Genomic DNA, 20476 nt, shown 5'->3' on the forward strand with positions numbered 1-20476 from the left:
CACTGGGCTGACCTCATGCACAGGAGGAGGTGCTCGGAGATGACTAGACCCAACATGACCTGAGAGGTTTTGGGCTGTTTTTAGATGCAACCTGACCCAAATCCAATACTTGTAGTTGGATCCCATTGGGTTTGGGTCGGGTTGCAAGGCTCTAGCAGAATCTACTCATGGAAGGGGCTCTTGATGCCTCAGTAAAGGCCTGATCCAAAGCCTACTGAGATCAATTCCACTCCCGCTGACTTCACTGGGCTTTGGATCAGGCCTTTTTTCCCCACTATGCAGCAGGCTGAATGGCACTCAGCTGATTTAAAGAGACGGCTGAAACAGGACCCTGGAGTCACAGCACTCTTCCATGTATGGAGTCGTGTTATAACAAGGCCTGAAGGAAGTGAAGAGATCATTCAAAATCTAGTAGTTGTGTGAGTGCTGCAGGGGAGCTGAAATTTGGATCGCGGTCAGTGTGTGTGTGTGTGTGTGTGTGTGTGTGTGTGTGTGTGTGTGTGTGTGTGTGTGTGTGTGTGTGAGAGAGAGAGAGACAGAAAAGGAGGACAAAAGTGGTGACTCTGTGCCCTTAATCCACCCACAATAAATTGACTTGTTACATACAAAAAGTGAAATTCTAATCACTACTAATGCTTGCAACGGACTCAGCCCTTACAAATACTCCATGTAGTAATACGCCTTTTATAGCAAGTTTATAATAAAGGGTTTTAATTATGCAATTATTACCATTTTCAGCCTTGCAAACCAGGTCTTCTGCAGGCCTCTGGGGAAAAACAAAACAAAAATGTGTCAATGGATATGTCTACACTGCAGTAAAAGATCCGCGGCTGGCCCATGTCAGCTGACCTGGGCTCATGGGACTCAGACTGCGGGGTTATAAAATTGCAGTGTAGATGCTTGGGCTCAAGCTGGCACCCGGGCTGTGAAACGCTTCCCCCTTGTGGAGCCTAGGCTCCATGATCAGGTCCTTTATTTCCTGATTTTCTGGCTGCTTTATGACCAAAACAAAAGGAAGAAGCTTAAGTGTTACCTTGAAAGGTCGTTCTTTCTTTTCAAAAACAAATATGGGCTGAGCAATAACTGATGTCTCTGGAAAAGGAAAGAGGTCATTTTTAGAACATGTGAATTAAACTATTTATCATAATGTTGCATTTACAATTAAACTGGGATCCACTGAAAATTTTAAATCAAGGTATTTATCATTTAAAAATACAGGGCTTGGTCCTGCAGTCCTTACTCAAACAAAACTCCCATTAACCCTACTGTGAATTGTTCCCAGTTAGGGCTGCAGGATTCGGCCCCATATTTTTAAACTTCTTTTAGACCAAAAATAATGCTTTTCATCCAGCAAGATCCCAAAATACTTTGCAGACTATGGGCTTGAGTCTATTTCCAAGCACACCCAAAATTCCCTCCATTTCAACAAGAATGCTAGATAAACTGATTATTTGGGCCAAATTCTAATGTCCTTACTCAGTTTTTGCTTAGTCCTTGGTAAACAGAACCTTAAAAAGTTACAGTTCAAAGTGGGGCAGCCCAGTGGAGAGTTGGGGCTCTTCAGGCCTAGTGTCTGGGATGCCCTCTCCAGTGTAGTCTCTATTCAAGCAAATAGGGGCTTACAGGTTTCCAGGCCAGGATCAGTTAGCAGTGTGTCTCTGATTGGGGCCCCTCTGCACTGGCTCCCTGCCCAATTGCTGCTTCCCCTCCCCCCCCCCCCAATCAGTCACACACACACACACCTGCATCCAGTGTGATATCTGACAGTCACACTCTGTTCTGCATGTGGCTCTGTACACAGTTCCTGGGGCTGCTTCTTTGCAGCACCAGGTTAGCCATGCAGCCACTGTTTTCAAATAGAACCTGGTCATTTCCTGGGTCAGGACCTTTCCTCTGCCCTTTCCGGTAAGAAGGGGATGTGCAGTGGGGACAAGCTGATTTGAGTTGTAGTCTGCTCTTAATAGATCCCCATTTTCATTCCCTCTCCCCCCCCTCCAACATTTTCTAGCTATTTCAGCTAGTGGACTAAAGACCCCTGTTCTGCAAACCCTTTCATATGTGACTTGCCTGGGATCAATTATTCGATTAAGGCTCAGGCCTTTATACAACCCCTGTGCAGCAAACAGACTGAAAAAAAAAAAACCCTTTCTTTCTGCAATGAACGGCCCGATGTAATTGCAAAGGAAGAAGCAAAATTTGGCCCACTCTGGTCATTTGGAGTCTTGCCACAGGGGTGACCAGATAACATATGAGGAAAATCGGGACAAAGAGTGGGGCATGGTGGGGGTAATAGGCACCCATATAAGACAAAGCCCCACATATCAGGACTATCCCTATAAAATTGGGACATCTGATCACCCTACTTGCCACTCACCATTTTAAAAACATTGAGATGGCTGAATATACCTACAAAGATGTGATTTTAATAACAGGGACTTCCCACTGGATCACATTAAAATATCTACCTTTCCCCCGCCCACACACAGTTCTGCAAACGTAAGAGTGACATCTTTATCTTGGTTTGCATACCCATTGGTGGTCAAACTGTTGCTTAATGGTATAATAAGCCTTCCATTAGAGCGGGGTGGCCAAACTGCAGGTTGTGAGCTGCATGCAGCTCTTTTACAGTTCAAGTGCAGCTTGAGCCCCCCACGTTCCGCCCCCATTCTCTACCTACCAGACTGGAGGGGCGGGAAGCACAGGGCTTCTACCCTCCCCCCCCAGCAGAGCCTCTGCCAGAGACAACTGGTGCCTGCTGAGAGCAGTGGCCCCTCCCTGCTGCTCCTATCTGTTTGCCACAGCCTCTCCACACGCGCTAACACCTGGGTGCTGCAGGGAGGGGTACTGAGAGTAAGGGGTGTGTGTGCCTGGGAGGGCGTGATTTAAGATGTTGTGGGGAGGTGAACCTTTAAATTATACCGCCCCCCTTTAGCTTCTTGGGGCAAGGCAGTGGCTATCCCTGCAGCTCCCAGCTGTTTGCCGCTGCCTCTCCCCATAGACGCAGCTCCCAGCATGCTGGCTCCAGCAGCTGCAGTGCAGTGAGGGGGCCAAATCGCACCATGTGACCAAGTGAGGCCAGAAAACCCTGGCAAAAATTGGGGGGGGGAGATGACCCCACATGCCTCCCCTCACACGTCACTTCTGACTTCTGCCCAGTGGAAGAGGGACTCAGGGCTTCAACCCCTCAGGGTGTGCCTGCTGGGGCTCAGGACTTCAGCGGGAGTGGGGCTGAAGCCCCAAGCAGGCACCTCCCACAGGCAGGGCCAGTGCAAGGATGTTTCGCGCCCTAGGCGAAACTTCCACCTTGGCTTCCCCGCCCCCCGCACGCCCCTGCCCTGAGGCACCCTCCCCCCGCCCCACGGCAGCTCCCCACCTCTGCCCTGAGGCACCCTCCTTGCATCATATGTGGCTCAGAGGGTCAGTAAGTTTGGCCACCCCTTCACTAGAGCTTAACACTTAGTAATAAAATGTTTCAACAATTGTTAAATTACCCTTGTAAATAAGTATTGCTCACAGAAACCAGGTGCAAAACCATGACACTGATTATTTATCACTGGAGTGAACTGGTAGTAGTTTAGAAACAAGGTAATAATTAATATGGAGTGTTACTATAGTTATTTTTTAAATTTTCAAAGTAATTTACAAATATTGTGGCCCATCTTGCAGTCCTTACTCTTATTTTTACTCCTGCTTACATAAGGGCTAAATTCAGCCACATCAGTATTTCTGGCAATGAAATGTTAACATATCTGTGATCACCAAGGCCTTCATGATTGCCATTATATTGTCCACCACAGACTTTCACAGTGAGAGCTTTGGCTCCACAAGCACAATCCCCCACAACCTCAGCTAAAGGAAAATCTCTGTTAGCTGATAGGACATGTGCAGCAGCACTTGGATGAGCAATTCCAATTCTATGCAGCAGAGGGGGAATAGTACATATAAACCAGTGGCTCTCAATCTTTCCAAACTACTGTATCCCTGTGAGGCATCTGATTTGTCTTGCATATTTGTCTTGCAAGTTTCACCTCACTTAAAAAGTTCTTGCTCACAAAATCAGACATAAAAATACAAAAGTGTCACAGTGAGAACCATTGATATGATAACAGTTCATTGCGATATTCATTTATTAAATACAACTATTTTTCTCTCTCCCCTCCCCCATTTATTAAGGTTCAAGCTTAAATACTAAATACTTCAAATTACCTCTTAAAATGTAAAATCCAACACAATATTTTTAAGATACATGTACCATTTTAAAGCCTGGAGCATATTGCATTAGCAAAGAAAGAATTAGAGTGAGAAAGGAACTCGCTGATTCCACATCAGCTATCACTGAGTCAGCCTGGCTGGAGCTAGAAGGCTGCAGGAGTTAGGAAACCCTTTGCCAGAACACTATTTTTTTTTTTTAAAATAACAGTTCTAAACTGGGAATTACTGAGGAAAGATTTACAATTGGTTGGTTTATGGCAGAAAATTGTGGAGCTAGGATATAATGGTGCTCGTTAGACATTAATAGGTGTATTCTGTTTTAGAAAATAGAATCACCATTAACTCCACTTGTGCCTGAGGAAAGAGCTCTTCTCAGAGCATTTAATCAGAGGTTACTGATACCACCTGGATCAAGTCTTGTCATCTTCCGGGATCTATGCTGCTGCTACCAAAATCAGGAGAAAACCCCGTGTATCCCCAGTAGTGTGGGTATTGTGGGTGTTCAGGCCACTCAGCATTTTCCTGGAATGAATTCATTAGTAATCTTTGTAAAAAAAAAAAAAAATCCTATGTATCAAATTATAATAAACTTTTAAAATTTCTAGCATGTTTAAATAAAAATCTTGTACAGAAGTCCTACTAGGAATGAGTGATAAAGACCTAACTAATCAGTGCTGTAAGGCCAGTAACACTGGGGAATTCGCACATTCAGATGACTATGTTAATTCTAACTGTCTTGGCTTAATTTGAGGTTTTTGCACTGCTGAACAGGGTTGACACTGTCAGTGCTGTTGCATGCTGGGAAAGGAAGAGGGAAGAGAGGAACAGCTTCTTTGTTTCTTTAGCATCAGCAGGGGGCATACAAACAGGCACAGTGTCCCCAGGAAGAGGTGGCCCTTTGTCATTAGCAGCAGCAGCAGCCACGGCCATGCACACAGACAATGAGTCAGGGCCAAGAAAGGGGAGGGGTAGGATCGGGCAGCCCCGCCTCCTCATTGCAGGGAGGAGGACACACAGACACAGTCTGGTGAGAGACTGGATAAGACCAGGTTGCTCCAGTCCTGAGCCGTTCAACTACTTTTGGGTGAAGGAAGCTGCTAGAAAAAAGTGACCGCAGAAGCTTGCCAAAGGAGTTGCCTCTGAATGCGAGGACAGGAATAATCCACCACTCTCAGCCAAGAGAAGGAGTGCCTGCCCATAAATAATCCCCACAGATTGGACTCCTTTTCCCTTTCTACAAATCCCTTGAAGCTGCTGAATTAGAAAGGACCTGGCCTAATGTCTCCTGCCTTGAGAGTTGTAGAATGATCCCATGCCCTACGGCAAGTATTAGAACTGCCAGGTTAACTCACTTGTGAATCATCTGCCTGGTTCCAATATCCTGCTGACATGTGAGGAATTGAAACCTGGATCTGATATTCTGCTCTCCCTTACATGTGAGGGATTCAGATTCCTGGTCTAAAACTTGCTCTTCCCCATGTGTGTGGAGCATGGATCCTAGCCACAATATTCTGTTCTCTTCCATCTGCACAGATCATGGCTCCCAGCACTATCCCTCTGCTCTTCCCTATGTGAGCTCTGAGTTATGCACATATAAGGGAAAGCAGAATATTTGAGCTGCCACTTGAGTTCCATACACATACTGAGGGTGGAATATTAGAGCTGAGACTCAGGGGCGGCAACTTATATAGGCCTGAATTTGCTCCAGCAAATTCAGGGCCCTGGGGGCCCAGCTCCATTAATGTTTGGGGCTGGGTCTCTCCCACCTGCTGCCTTCATGCATCTCACCTGGAGCGTCCCCTAACCCTGCATGCCCCCTGTAGCTCCACGCTGTGCTCCCTCACTGGCCGCTGCCAGCTCTGGGGACAGGCTGAGGCAGCTGCTGTGCCTGTGGAGGGAGGAGGTGCATGGCAACCCTCCCCAGCAGGCAACTCTGAGTCAACACAGGAGGAGCTTATCCTGGCTGGACCTCCTGAGCAGTAGCCTGAGAGAGTTTGGATGAGTGTCGTGCTGGGGTGGGTGTGGGAGGGCACCCTCTCTCTCCCTTGGAGCTTGCTGTTGATGGCAGGGAGAGGGGTGGGGGGAGTCCTCCTCTCTGGCCCCCCGTTGCAGCCTGCCTGCTGCACCCCAAACTCCTCATCCCTGGCCCAGTACCATGCCCCATCCAACACCCCAACTCCCTAGTCCAGCCCAGAGCCCGCACCCAGCACCCAAAATCCCTTCCAAAGCCCGCACCCAGCACACCAAACCCCATCCCATACTCCCTCCCAGAGCCTGAGGCAGGTGTGGGGAGGGGGGCAGGACTTGGACCCCTTCTGGGCACCACCAAAAATTATACAAACCTGCCCCCCCTGCGAGACTGGCTGTGTGGGTCTCCAAGGAGTATTTTTCCCTATGGCAATTTTTAAAGAATCTCACTTTTGATGAAGGATTGTGCAATATAAATTCTTATTCATGATTAAAAAAAAATTAATTCACCACAGCTAGAAAGCCCTGAAATGTTAAAAAAGAAATGTAGGTCACATTACGAAAAAATCTCCATGGCTTTTACTTCCTTAAACAAAACATTCCAAAAGGGGATGATGAAAAGAGGATGCTGGGAAATGATGAATAATAATATTGTAATTACAGTATATACAGACTAATACAGACTATAATTAATTACAGATTATATTTTCAGACTTCAGTCTGGTCTTGCACTTGTTGTACATGTTTTTAAGCACTGTCACCTCTGCATGCAGGTAACAGGTTCTATCAACTGCACATGCACAAATGGAGATCATGTTTTTAAAATTTGGCTCGGGGGAGAAAAGGAGATCAAACTTGGAAAAACCTGATTGCTGGATGCTGAGTGAGCACAGGAAGCGTTAAGCAGAAAGACAAGCAAGGATATAGCTGAATCCAGGATGTAAAATTGCCTACATTAAGTCTACCTGTAATGTGAAAAAGTCTGTTTACCCAGCTAGGTGTGTGGTAATTTCAGCCTGCAGTGCAAAACTGTAAGGTTTACTTTTATTTTTATTGATTTTCTGTGTTCCCAAAGTTGAAGTTCTTTTTGTTTTTTGCTTTGTTTTTAATTTAAAGACATTTTTGGCTGGTTTGGGATTACTGTTGCATATTCTCCTGAGGACAGATAAATGATCCGTGGCCTTGGAGGACAGATTGGAGAGAGGCCTAAACTTAAGTCCAGCTCAGTTTCTTGGTCAGAAGCAAAGACCAAGGTTGCTGTCAGTGCCCTGGCTTCAGACATCCCAAAGCATGAGAAAAACCTAAAAAACGAAGGATGAGAGATGGGTTCATGGAGAAAAGATAACAGTTACAAATTGTTTTTTCTTCGCAGTCTGCAAAATTAATTAGTTCTCTTTTGCATCTGAAAATATTAAAAAAATTGTTTTACCTTCAATGTCATGTGACTCACATTTTTGCAGGTGTTTGAAAACATTTTTTAAAACAACAGTTTGAAACATGGATACCTAAAGTTAGTTATCTAAATATATATCTATACACCTAAACAGAAGTGCCTGTATCTCCTGTATGTTGTACTCTAGTAGCCTCCACTGACTTCAGTAGCATCTGTGAGTGCACAGCAACTCTGAAAATGAGGCCAATTTTAACATGGATTAAGATTCTTAAATGTAGGCATCTGCATTTGAAAATGTCAACTTTTTTTGTAGTTCAAAATCTATATCTTCTTTGCCAACTTTGACTGTAATTATAAATCAGTGCTGGCTGCTTTATGTTAAGGAGTGCTGTTGTAGCCATGTTGGAACCAGGATTTTAGACAGACAAGGTGAGTGAGGTAATGTCTTTTTGACCAACAGAAGTCAGTCCAGTAAAAGATAAGCTTTCAAGCTAAAGAAGAACTCTGTGAAGCTTGAAAGCTTGTCTCTTTCACCAACAGAAGTTGGTCCAGTAAAAGATATGACCTCACCTATCTTGTCTCTCTTATGTTAAGGAAATAAAGAATTGATTTTCTCATACAGAGTTCTGCATTCCATTCCAGTCCATCCCACTTGCTAATGTTCCATGCTGGGTAAATTAGAAAACCAAGAAACCAGTGAATTCTGACATAGAATCATAGTACTGGAAGGTAGGGTTGCCAATGCCAACCCTCCAGGACTGGCCTGGAGTCTCTAGGAATTAAATATTAATCTTTAATTAAAGATTATATCATGTGAAGAAACCTCCAGGAATACATCCAACCAAAATTTGCATCCCTACTGAAAAGGTCCTTCAAGATGTCTTCTAATCCAGTCCCCTGCACTCAAAGCAGGACTAAGTATTATCTAGACCAACCCTGACAAGTGTTTGTCTAGCCTGCTCTTAAAAATATCCAATGACAGAGATCCCACAACCTCACTAGGCAATTTATTCCAGTGCTTAACTCCCCTGACAGTTAGGAAGTTTTTCCTAATGTCCAACCTAAACTTCCCTTGCTGCAATTTAAACCCATTGCTTCTTGTCCTATTCTCAGAGGTTAAGGAGATTTTTTTCCTCTCTCTTCCTTGTAGCAACCTTTTATGTAATTGAGAACTGTTTTCATACCCTCTCTTCTCCAGACTAAACAAACCAAATTTCTTCAATTTTCCCTCATAAGTCATGTTTTCTAGACCTTTAATCAGTTTTGTTGCTCTTCTCTGGACTTTCTACAATTTGTCCACATCTTTCCTAAAATATGGCATCCAGAACTGGACACAATACTCCTGTTGAGGCCTAATCAGCGCGAAGTAGAGTGGAAAAATTACTTAGAATACTTAGGCTCTCTCTATTTTACTAGGGATGTACCAACACCTAGCTTTTGTAATATAGTTTGCATGACAAATATTATTCAGGAGCCAGCCAGTGAAATTTGAAGAAAGTAAAATGTTAGTAGTAATTATTAATCTTCCAGGAAAGTAAACATTAATGCTAGATAGTGGCTACACCTTACAGAGTGAATTCAATTCAAAATTAGGCTAAAACTGGAAAAAGCTGTATTTTAAAAGTTTTCCCACACAGCTGCCCAGTCTTTTTCAGGCTGTTTTGCTGATGTTGTGCTACTGACCTGTTGTAAGGCAAGTACCTCAAATTTTCACTGCTGTCTTTCACCCAGTTCACAAATCAAGAGGCCTTAAAATGGCCAACGGATCCATCCCGATTTGCCACAGCTCTTGCTACTGTTAGAAGTCTTTCCCCTATGTTGTATCTATTTTGTGATGTGGCTCTTTACAAGTAAGTGGAATCCTGCTGCCTGACATCTTCCTTGGATTTTTTATTCTTTCTCATTCAGAATTTTGCTCTTTATAAGAGCTCAGTGAAATGTTGAAAGCACCATTTTTTAAAAACAAACTATTAAATGAGAATATCAGTGTCTTCGAATATAATTTCTACCCTTATATTTCTTGGTACAGTGTTGTATAGTATTAGCAAGCTTCTGCACTCTACTTATATTGTATCATGTTTTCACTAACATTTGATTATTATTTGCAGAAATTAATACAGCAACACTTATACAAGCTAATGTAAAAACTATTTAACTGTATGATGAATCCTTAGAGAAAAAAAAATCAGAACTAGTTTAAATGTTCTCTAGTGCAAAAAGCTAATAGCGGTGGGACATTTTTGTTTGCCACTTTTAGCATCAAACCACAGACACTGTAACCAGAAAATTGTCTGACCCAAGTTAGGCCTATCAGCGCTGCAGTACAATCTGCATAGTATACTGTTAAGTACAGTATAATATGGTCTTGTCCACATACTTTTTTCTAAAAATAAATAGAATCCCCACAATTGCCCTCACCATTCAGCTCTACCTTATGATTGTGAAGATAGCTTTATTCTTGATGTCAATATATTTCTGTTTTGCCGAGTTTGCAGACAGAAACAGTGTCAATATTCAGGAGACATGTGACTATATTCACCTTAATGGGTTACTAAACTTCAAAACCTGTTGATAATAATTTGATTGCTAACCCTCTTAAACAAGCAGCCAAAACACGAAGACTTAGATGAAATACCGTAAACCGGAATGAAAAGTACAGCTTTTGTAAATCAGGTTTGGGATTTTATGTTTTCTAGCTCCTAGGAAACACATTCAAGAAATAAAATTAGAGTATATGTGGCATGTTTTGGAAAGTTTTAATACTAATATTCTGCAGACATATTATTTCAAGTGATATACTATTTAGCTATCTTGTGAATGTCTTGGGAGAAGTAGAGAGGAAAATTAGATTCCTCACTTATTGTGATTTTGGTTATTACCTCTTCAAAGGTACTTGGATATTACAATGATGGACACTCACAGGAGACATAAATAGACAGACAGGTTTGTCCTACCATTCATTAAAATTTGTAAAGTTTAGAGTAATTGATCACATTTAAAAAGCATTACAATATTATTGTCATGCAGGATATTCAAAACTATTAATGCTAAGAACAGAATAAAACAAATATGGTCTAAAATATAGGACAGATTCTGATCTATTATAAGCCAGAATAGTTCCAGTGAAGTCAAAGGAACTACATTAACTTTGCACTAGCTGAGGATTTGGCTCTAAATTTGTCTCAGAAGAGCACACATCAGAGTTAAGTTGTGTACTGATATTTCCATCCTTCTGTAAATTCCACATAAAAACACAGTTCACTATTGTCTATGATCAGAAAAAACGTAACTCCCTTCAGAAGCATAAATTGCAGAAGCAGACCAAAAACCACACGTTAAGCATCATATTGGTTTTGTACTTTCTATATAAACTTATTTTGTTTCAGTTCTAAAACTGCTTCTTAGCACATTACTTTTGGATACAAAGAAACAACTGTCTACATTCCTATAGATTGCAGCCAAAAATCAGTGAAACCTCATGGCTAAAAACAGGACTTGCCAAAACATGCCGGCAAAGTGTGGTTTACATTTTATAGATCTGATTAAACATCACAATACAAAATCATAGTTAGCTCTCAGGCAAGTGGGTGTGCAGCAAGGATTTCAGCCAAGCTCTCAGGTCCCTTCCTGATCTCTTTGAAGTGCATAATCCTAGTTTTCATTGCCAAAACTCAAGTGAGGAACATTACATGGGACAAAATTAGAGATACAGGAAAAACAGTAGTTTAAATCTGTAAAATGCAGAGAACCTCCTGCAAGCCTTTTAGACAAGGACTTTCAAAAAATAGTAGCCTATAGTTAGGCTCCTAAATTTCTATGTGTGTTCCTGAATAACAAGCCTGATTTTTAAGTTCTGAGCATCCAGAAACTCCCAGTGAAGTCACTGGAAACTGTTGGTTGCTCAGAATTTATGAAAATCAGACCAGTTATTTAGAAACCTAAGTTTAGAAACCTGGGATCCTAAATTTAGACTCCGATGTTTAAAAATCTTGGCCTTAATGTCCTTGACTCTATTGACTACAATTTAAAAGGAGTTGAGAGGCCTCAGAAGTGAACCCTACAGCATCACATCCCAGGAAAATTAAAAAATAGTTCCCCTACAACTTGATACACAGCCAGTTTTAAATCCATATGATAGCAGCTCTCTTCCAGCTAATTTAAATATATTTTTCTATTAAGATTTTGTGACACAAAGAAATGCTTTATTAAAATTCAAATACTCAGCAACTACTGTATTCCCTTTATCAGCCACAAAAAAGCAGAACCATGAAATATAAAACAGGTTAGAGGAGTAGCATGGAGGTAAATTTGACTCTGCAGTCCTAGAAGTGACCATCTTCCAGCCATACCATGTCATCAAACTGGGGTCCTGTCAGACTTCACAAGCTAAGCAGAAGTGGGTCTGACAAGTGCTTGGATAGCAGACATCCAAGGACACTGAAAGGTGCAACAGGAAGTGTTCTTGGTAGTTTTGTTGGTGGTGCACAATTTTCAAACAATGTCTTAATGAGATGTCCACAGTAGATCTGGTCAAAAATTTTCCAACAGAACAGTTTTCCATAAAAAATGCTGATTTGACAAAATCTATTTTAGCAGGAATGTATTTTCCGTGCAAAGAAACGTTTTGTTTCAACAAAGTCAAAGCACTTCGTTTTCATAGGGTCAAAGTGCTTTGTTTCAATTGTATTGTTTGACTTTTAAGTAAAAATGATAGTCAAAATGAAGCACTTCAACCTTATTGAAATTTTTTTTCAGAATTTCTGTTTTGTGAAAATTTGTGTCTTTTTGTTTCAAATTGGGATGACAGAAAATTTTGAAATGTTGGAATTTCCAGCAGAACACAAATTTCAGGTTTCAACCAGCTCTAGTCCAATCTACACTGGTCTACACTGCAATTAAACACTCACAGCTGGCCCATGTCAGCTGACTCAGGCTCGTTCGGGCTATAGGGCTGTAAAATTCCGGTGCAGACATTTAGACTAAGGCTGGTGCTTGACCTCTGGGACTCTGTGAAGGGGGAGAGTCCCAGCGCCCAGGCTCTAGCCTGAGCCTGAACGTCTATACTACAATTTAACTGCAATTTATAGCTCCGCTCCCAAGCCCACAAGCCAGAATCAGTTGACAGAGGCCAACCGTGGGTGTTTTATTGCAGTGTAGACGTACCCTACATTTCACTGAAGAGATTCCTGTATACCATACAATGTGCTGATGAAAGACACTATATAAAAGGAAAATAAATATACATTGTCAACCTCCGTTTCAAATAGCATGATATAGATACAACTTGTGGGAAAAGTTGTGATGGGAATGAGATAGCGAATTACACAGCCCCACTCAGATCAACAATGATTCATACTTGCTTGGGAAACTTAGATTCCATTTATGTTGTATTTAGGAAAAAGAAAAGGACAGACCACGTCCAGCTACCTAGGGCCAAATAATGCTTCTTAGAATCACTCTTTTATAATATCTTTCTTATGTTTTTAGGGCCTGAGTCTGCAAATCCTTCATCACACAAATAGCTCATACTCACATGAATAATCCCACTACTGCCAGTCATGTGACCAAGACTTTGCAGGATTGGGCCATTACTTGTTAGGCCATGTTCACCCTTGCATTAATACTGTACTAGCCACAACTTCTGTTGCTATAGGGCTCAAGCACCATCTGTTTGTTCAGTGTGGAGTGAGAGTTACCCAAACGGTGCTATTTATTATCCCACGCCAATAGCATGCTTGTATAGCATGGATCTATGAAGGATTTTTCTAAAAATATCCTTGTTCACACTGGTCATAATAACTTGGCTATAAGCCTGCTCCCTGTGATGTTTACAAACACAGCATATAGATACCTTATGTACACAGCAGTGGCCAGTACAGTTCCAAGCACAACGTGGGCATTGGATAGGGCTTAACAAAGACTTTTTAAAACCTCAAAGACTACAGTCTGTGAAAAAACGTTAGGCCTCCTTTCAAACAAGTGCGTGTTGTAAGTATTTTTGGAAGTCACATCACAATAATGTAATTTAAGCAGAGCATCTATGCCAGCAGTAACTGTGCCACTAAACCAGTGAGACTGTGCCAAGAACAAAGAATTGCTTCATAAACACTCGAGACTCTCTGACATCCCCACGCTCACTATTATAATATATAACCTAACACTCCAGCCCATGCAGTAGTCATCTTAGGAAGGGTCATAATAATTAGCATACATTTAATATTCATAAAGCACAATACAAATATTCAACATTACAGCATCCTAGTTAAGTATTAGTTTCCTCATTTTACTTGTTGAGAAACAGACATAGAGAAGTTAATGTTTTGATCCAGCAAAGAAAGTAAGTACATACTTAATTTTAAGCATGTGAATAAATGGGACTACTTGTAGTTAACAGTAAGCACCTGCTTAAATGTTTCCTGGGTTGGGGCCTAAGTAATTTGCCCAGAACTATAAACTAAATCAGTGGCAGAACCAGGATCAGACCTCAGAAGTGCCTTACTCCTAGCACTGTTCTTAGTGCACTAGACCAGCTCTTGGTTTAGCAATAGTTTGTACTATCACACACAGGTTTTTTTTTATTGGTCAATAATCCAGAAACTTTTTCTTGGTAGTGTCCTTCCTCCTTTTGAGCAGCTGTTAATAATTTCAGATAAATCACTTTCAAATACTTCCTCTTCCTGCTCCTCCAAAAAGCCATGATTTTTTTTTTGGTCCACCTGTGTAATTATGGGGCTCTTTGGTTATCCTAATGAGCCAGCCCCGCTTTCATTGCCCAAGTGCTCAGCATAGGACATAGCATTGAGTACAGCCCTGGCAGTGAGTACCACTTCCATGAGCTGTGCTAGGCCAGGCCTTTCTGAAAGCTGCAAAAGTTTCAATGATACAGAACTCAACATCCTTTGGAACAAAGAGGGACTGAGTGGAATTTAAATTTATAGCAAAATCTAGACCCGGGACCCCTCTGGGATTTCAAAATGCAGCAATCTTGAACATGCAGTCTTTTTTAACTCAGCCGGGAGCACAAACCACAGATCTTTGCAGGGTTACATTGATAGAATCATAATTTTAAGAGTTTAGGATGAAAAGCATTTCAGACCAAATTCGGTCTTCATTTACACCTTTGCAACCCCTTTAATATTACTTAGACAGCATGCATATAACAGGGAACAGAGTTTGGTCATTATGCCTACAACTATCCCATTCACCAAAAATATATTTGCTGTAGGAGCACAAGTATACAAAACCTACCTGTGTAGCATTCATCGCTGCAGTTTAATTTGCTGTTACCCAAGCTGTGGAACTGATTGCTGATGGTTTGTTTTTGCACATGAGTACTGGTAGCTTGGTTCACAGTCCAAGGATCACTGGGACATCCTCTTCTTTTGGTGAGGTAAGGTTTGTCCTTCATGTGATGCACAGAGCTGACTGTAATATTGTTACCTGTACATGAAGGTCCTTTCCCTGTATATAATACATTTGCTTCACTAGCAGGATCTTCTTGGTGTCTCATATTTATGGTTCTTACAGTTAAAAAAAAACAACAGTTTCAGCTTATCTGGCCCAGAACTTGTGGTTTAGTCTTACTAGCTCTTCTTTTGAAGATTAAAAAAAACCCTAAGCCTAATTTCAGTAGTTTAAAATCCTGCATAGAAACTATGTTTTCCAAACAGCTGCCCCAATGCTAACAATTCCTGCTTTGCATTCTTCTGTTGAGATGAGCTTCTAATGCAGAAACTCAAAGTAACACCTTGTTAAAGCAGTTATACCAGATTCAAAGAACATTGCTCCATGGCACAAAATGTTGTAGATGAAGTAAAGCAAGCATTTACTGAGTACGCTCTTGTGCTACTGTCTCTCACAGCTAAGAGTTCTCAGCAAAGGCTTGTCTTTGGGAGGAGATATGTAAAGCCAGAAAGATTAACATAATGGGGTGGGCAGTGAATGACGCCAGAGTCACTTTGCATAGCACTTACCAAAAAGGAGATAGGGAATGGTTTCAGAAGATTCTGTGTTTTTCTAGTCATTGGATCCTCACAGGCAGAACAGCTGCATACATAAACCCCAATTACCTCGTTTTACTGACAACAGTAGAGCAAATTAGCAATTAACACTAGGTGTGTGTGTGTGTGTGTGTGAGAGAGAGAGAGAGAGAGAGAGAGATTTGATGAAAGTTTCTATATCTACCATTCATCAAAAGAAATGCAGTTCCAAGCAGAACATAGAGAAAATTGCATGATTTGATGTTGTATGATTGCAAAGCTTTCTAGTGGGTGTTCTTTTATAAAAGGAAACAAAAAATGTGTTCTTCATTTGATTAGGGCAATATATCAACATCCTTCTCAACTTTGCTCAGCTGAGAAAGAAAAGTGTATAGTCCCAATCTAAACCAGAAATACAGTACATCTCCAATGATATTTTTTCTTTTCAGTCATTTTTAGAACATTTTAAAGAATAGCATGCATGTTATAAAAACTTGAAGATATTCAGAATCATTATGGGCATAATCCTGCATAATACTCATACAAGTATTTTTACTCATGCAGGTAGTCCTATTAAAATCAATGGCCAACTACAAAGGAGAGCCTAAAGAAGTCTATTAAGAGCCTCACTTGTGTAATTCAGACCTCCTTCCAGCCCCTACAACATGTATGTTACATCCAGGGGCGGCTCTAGGAATTTGGCCGCCCCAAGCACGGCGGCACGCCACGGGGGGCACGCTGGCAGTCGCCGGTCCCTCCGCAGGCACGTCTGCAAGAGGTCCCCCGGAGCCACTCGTCCCGCGGCTCCAGTGGACCTCCCGCAGGCATGACTGCGGAAGGTCCGCCGGAGCCACCTGCCACCCTCCCGGCAAAATGCCGCCCCAAGCACGCGCGTGGCACGCTGGGGTCTGGAGCCGGCCCTGGTTACACCTAGACCTCCTGTTCTTACACTTACTTTGTTTCACACCCACTTACAAAGGTAATTTACACCTTCCCTCACATCACCTCAGAACTTGTCCCACTGAGTCTTAACTTTGACCCTCTGAATGTAAGGGAATCTAAACTGATGTAATATGCCAGCTAAGGGCCAGAAGAAAGGAATGCAGCAGGCAAGTAACTAACAGGAGGGTGTAAGAATGTGAAAGTTAAAATAGCCACACACTGCTCTAACCTACACTCCAAGCAGCCTGCAAAAGATGTAAGTTACACTAACTTGGACTCCCTTACACATTGATAAGTGGTTGTAAGTATGTCTCAGGGAATCTAACCAAGTATAAGAGAGTCTGACTTGCACCATGCTACATATTACCACTGAACAGCCCAAAGAAACTACTCCTGTGACTAATGACTACTGTGGTCAGCGAAGGCTGCAAGATTTGGCCCTATTGCTTACAAAATATTTGCCTGTGTGCTCCCACAAGCCCAGGGAATGCTCTTCTGGGTGGCTCTTACACAAGTTGTGTATTATTCCCTTTCCTCACTGTGCAGCCACATTAGACAGGATCATGACTTATCTTATAATGATAAACAATGAATCCTAGAGGTATTTCAGCGCCTCACTAAGATTCAAGTAAGACAAGGTTAGCTTTTATGGCACAAAGGTGCTATCTGTCCTATTCACTGGAACAAAGAACTGACAACTAAAGACAAAGAGAATTGCTTTTTATGGCATATATCTGAGTGGTCTGTGATAGTATATAGTATTATGGTCAAAGCAGGAATTTATGGCAGTCAGAAGAACCAATTTACAATGTTACCAGAGAGAGAGAGAGTTAAACATTTGGATAAACATGGGATCTCAGTTAATTCTTTCTGATGTCATCTAGGAAAACCCCCCCCCTTATGTGTAAGCACACGTAGAAGCATCTTAGCAATTAGGTGTTTCTACAATACTGAGTTTGAGTTCTGCAGGGACAGTGCAGACTAACATTGGACTCCTGAAGCAGGAATAAACCACAAAACAAGCTGTGAAAACTGCACAGTAAAAGTAGCAAACATTAAAAAGCACAGCTGCCTATACAACCTTTAATTTCATAGGCACTCCCTTGCTGCACAGAGCTGAATTGTCTGAGCAATCTCTCTCTGAAGAATAAGCACAACCACCAAGCAGGATATGTGGTAATCTCACTTGCAACTAATGTGGAGTGCAGAAGAGGACATTTTAAAGGGGCAGTGTCAAGCAGAGAGCAGTCAAAGGGTATGTCTACACTACCTGCCGGATCGGCGGGCAGTGATCGATCCAGCGGGGATCGATTTATCGCATCTAGACTAGATGCGATAAATCACCCCCGAGCGCTCTCCCATTGACTCCTGTACTCCAGTGCCGTGAGAGGCGCAGGCAGAGTCGATGGGGGAGTGGCAGCAGTCGACTCACACGCTGCAGACACCATGGTAAGTCAATCTAAGTATGTTGACTTATTCACATAGCTGAAGTTACATAACTTAGATCGACCCCCCCCCCACACATCTCCCCAGTGTAGACCAGGGCTAAGAAATTAGTTTAGGAAAGTTCTTCCTCCCTGGAATATGCATCAGTTTGGAATATTGTATGCCTCACATAGAGTCAAGCTCAAGAAGTCACTGTAGTACCTGGGACCTGAGGCAGAACAGAATTTGATGTGTAATGGGCTCTGAAAAAAATTATAAATCATAAAAATAGTATTTATGATTTAACGCTGAACTCCTTAAATCTATAAGTATGCATTTAAGTGATATTTTTAATCACTAGGAGGCCATAATTTCCCTTTTATGTGCCTGCAGAACTTGTGCATGTTGGTTAGCAACCATCTCTTTGGATCAACATAGCTCTTGGCATCAAATTCCTTATTTAGTTTTTCAATATATACATATAAAGGGAAAGTAAAGGAAATATCTGAAACAACCAAGAGTTGTGATTATTCCCATGCTTGAATAATGTGTGCCAGGGGAGGGCACTGAAATGATCAGACTACAATTTGAGCATAAAAATGCACCAGTGGCCTGCTCCTTCAAAATGCACTTTGCAACATGTCTGTAAAGTCTGGGTTGTGTCCCCAGCTAGTGGCTAGATCACATAAAGTATAACAACTACGAACTAAGAGAGTTACTCTTTTAGTGCCAGTAGTAGAGGTCTGTGCTTTAGTATGGAAGGTCCTGATGATGATCTGTATTGGGTCATTGCCCTGTGTACTTCCCGTGTGGCATGGAGTAACCTCACTGCACACTAACTTACTTTCCACCTTTTTTTTTTAATCCTCCCCATTTGTAAGAAACATAGAAATTGCCAGACTGGCTCAGATTCATGGTTCAGTTAGTCCAGTGCCCTGTCTCTGACAGTGACCAGCACCAGATGCTTCAAAGGAAGGTGCAAGAAAACCAACAGCAGGTAAATGTGGGGTCATCTGCTCTCCCCCCATCCCCCCACCAGAGGTTTTATCCAAATCCCTAATAGCTAGAGATGGGTTTAAAATCTGAAACATGAGATTTCCAGTACTTTTTTTTGTTAACATTAACCATTATTACTGGATATTCTTGTTATACATGTAAATGTTCAATCCTTCTTTGACCCTTGCTAAATTCTTGGCCTCACTGACATCCTGTGGCAACAAGGTCTATAATCTAATTATGTGTCATATGATAAATTGTTTCTTTTTAGCAGTTTGGATCTGCATTTTCTCAGTTTCCTCAAATGTCCCCTTGTTTCTGTTATGAGACGGGGGAAACAGAAGCTCCTAATCTACCTTACCTATTATACCATTCATTATTTTGTACACTTTTGCCATGTCCTCTCTATGGTAAACAATTCCAATCTTTTCAATCTCTCTTCATAGGAGAGTTTTTCTAAAAAACCTCACTTAATAGCAATGCAGTCACAGTTCAACAATGAAGACAGTGTGGCCTAGTGGACAGAGCACTGAATGGGACTTGCATTCTATTCCTAGCTCCGCCACTGGTCTGCTGTGTGACCTTGGACAAGTCACTTCACCTCTCTGTGCCTCATTTTCCCCATCAGTAAAATGAGAATAATGATACTGACCTTTGTAAAATGCTTGTAGATCTACTGATGAAAAACACTATGAGAGAGTGCGGGATTATTATTTACCTTTAGCTCAATTTTAGAAATTCAAATTTTAAGATTGATTGAACTAATTGTGTGTGCCTCAGTAGTCAGGGTGTTCAGTCTGAGACATTCCTGCCCTGATTTCAGAGATGCTGAGTACCTGTAGCTCCTACTGACTTCAGATGGAGATGTGGGTGCTCAGTACTTCTGAAAATTAGGCCTAACCAGGGCTGGCTCCAGGAACCAGCGCAGCAAGCAGGTGCTTGGGGCGGCCAACGGAGAGGGGCGGCTCGTCCGGCTCTTCAGCGGCAAGTCCCTCAGTCCCTTTCAGAGGGGAGGACCCGCTGCCCAATTGCCACCAAAGAATAAAGCGGTGCGGTAGAGCTGCCGCCAGAGTGCCACCGATTGTGGCTTTTTTTTTTTTTTTTTTTGCCGCTTGGGGCGGCAAAAACGCTGGAGCTGGCTCTGGGCCTAAGGACAGTGTCTCAAACTGGACACCCCAAATTAGTATCTTCTTTTGAAAAAAAAAATGGGCATAGGAAACTACTGTAGTCCCTAAGAGGAAAGGCTAATATCATTCTGGATTCTGAAATCAATGAAGGTTGTGCAGGGCAGCTGAGGTCATGCAGAGCTTCTAAACTTTTATGAGGTCATCCCTTATGATTCTGAACATTCTGTTCCTCCCTCAGTGTCAGTTCAGTTTGCTGTATAAACAGTCTTCCCCAATGTATGCAATTATTGTAAACCCCAGTTCAAATTGTTATATTAATAATGTACTAATATACAAATACTAAGCTTGGCCAAGTAAAATAAAAAGTGTTCATTCTTAGAGTTGGGTGCAGTGTGAGGGATTTTCTTTACAAGTGTTAGTACTAGAGATGGGCT

At 42.0% G+C, this 20476-nt stretch overlaps 1 protein-coding gene across 2 annotated transcripts in view; it reads right to left on the minus strand.

The window, feature by feature from the left end:
- Nucleotides 1-20004, minus strand: part of RANBP3L (RAN binding protein 3 like) — a 41927-nt gene extending 21923 nt beyond the window's left edge. The window contains exons 1-4 of one of the 2 annotated variants that reach the window (XM_045021540.1): nucleotides 19568-20004; nucleotides 14822-15093; nucleotides 1034-1092; nucleotides 730-766 (exon numbers count right to left, since the gene is read on the minus strand). In XM_045021540.1, coding sequence (XP_044877475.1) covers nucleotides 730-766; nucleotides 1034-1092; nucleotides 14822-15083 — 358 coding nt within the window. In that variant the 5' untranslated portion in view covers nucleotides 15084-15093; nucleotides 19568-20004. Of the gene's footprint in view, nucleotides 1-729; nucleotides 767-1033; nucleotides 1093-14821; nucleotides 15453-19567 lie in introns of those variants that run through there. The other variant, XM_045021541.1, reaches the window with a different exon arrangement.
- Nucleotides 20005-20476: the final 472 nt, after the last annotated feature.

The sequence above is a fragment of the Mauremys mutica genome, chromosome 6 (assembly GCF_020497125.1).
Source record: "Mauremys mutica isolate MM-2020 ecotype Southern chromosome 6, ASM2049712v1, whole genome shotgun sequence".
In the NCBI taxonomy this organism is placed as follows: Eukaryota; Metazoa; Chordata; order Testudines; family Geoemydidae; genus Mauremys; species Mauremys mutica.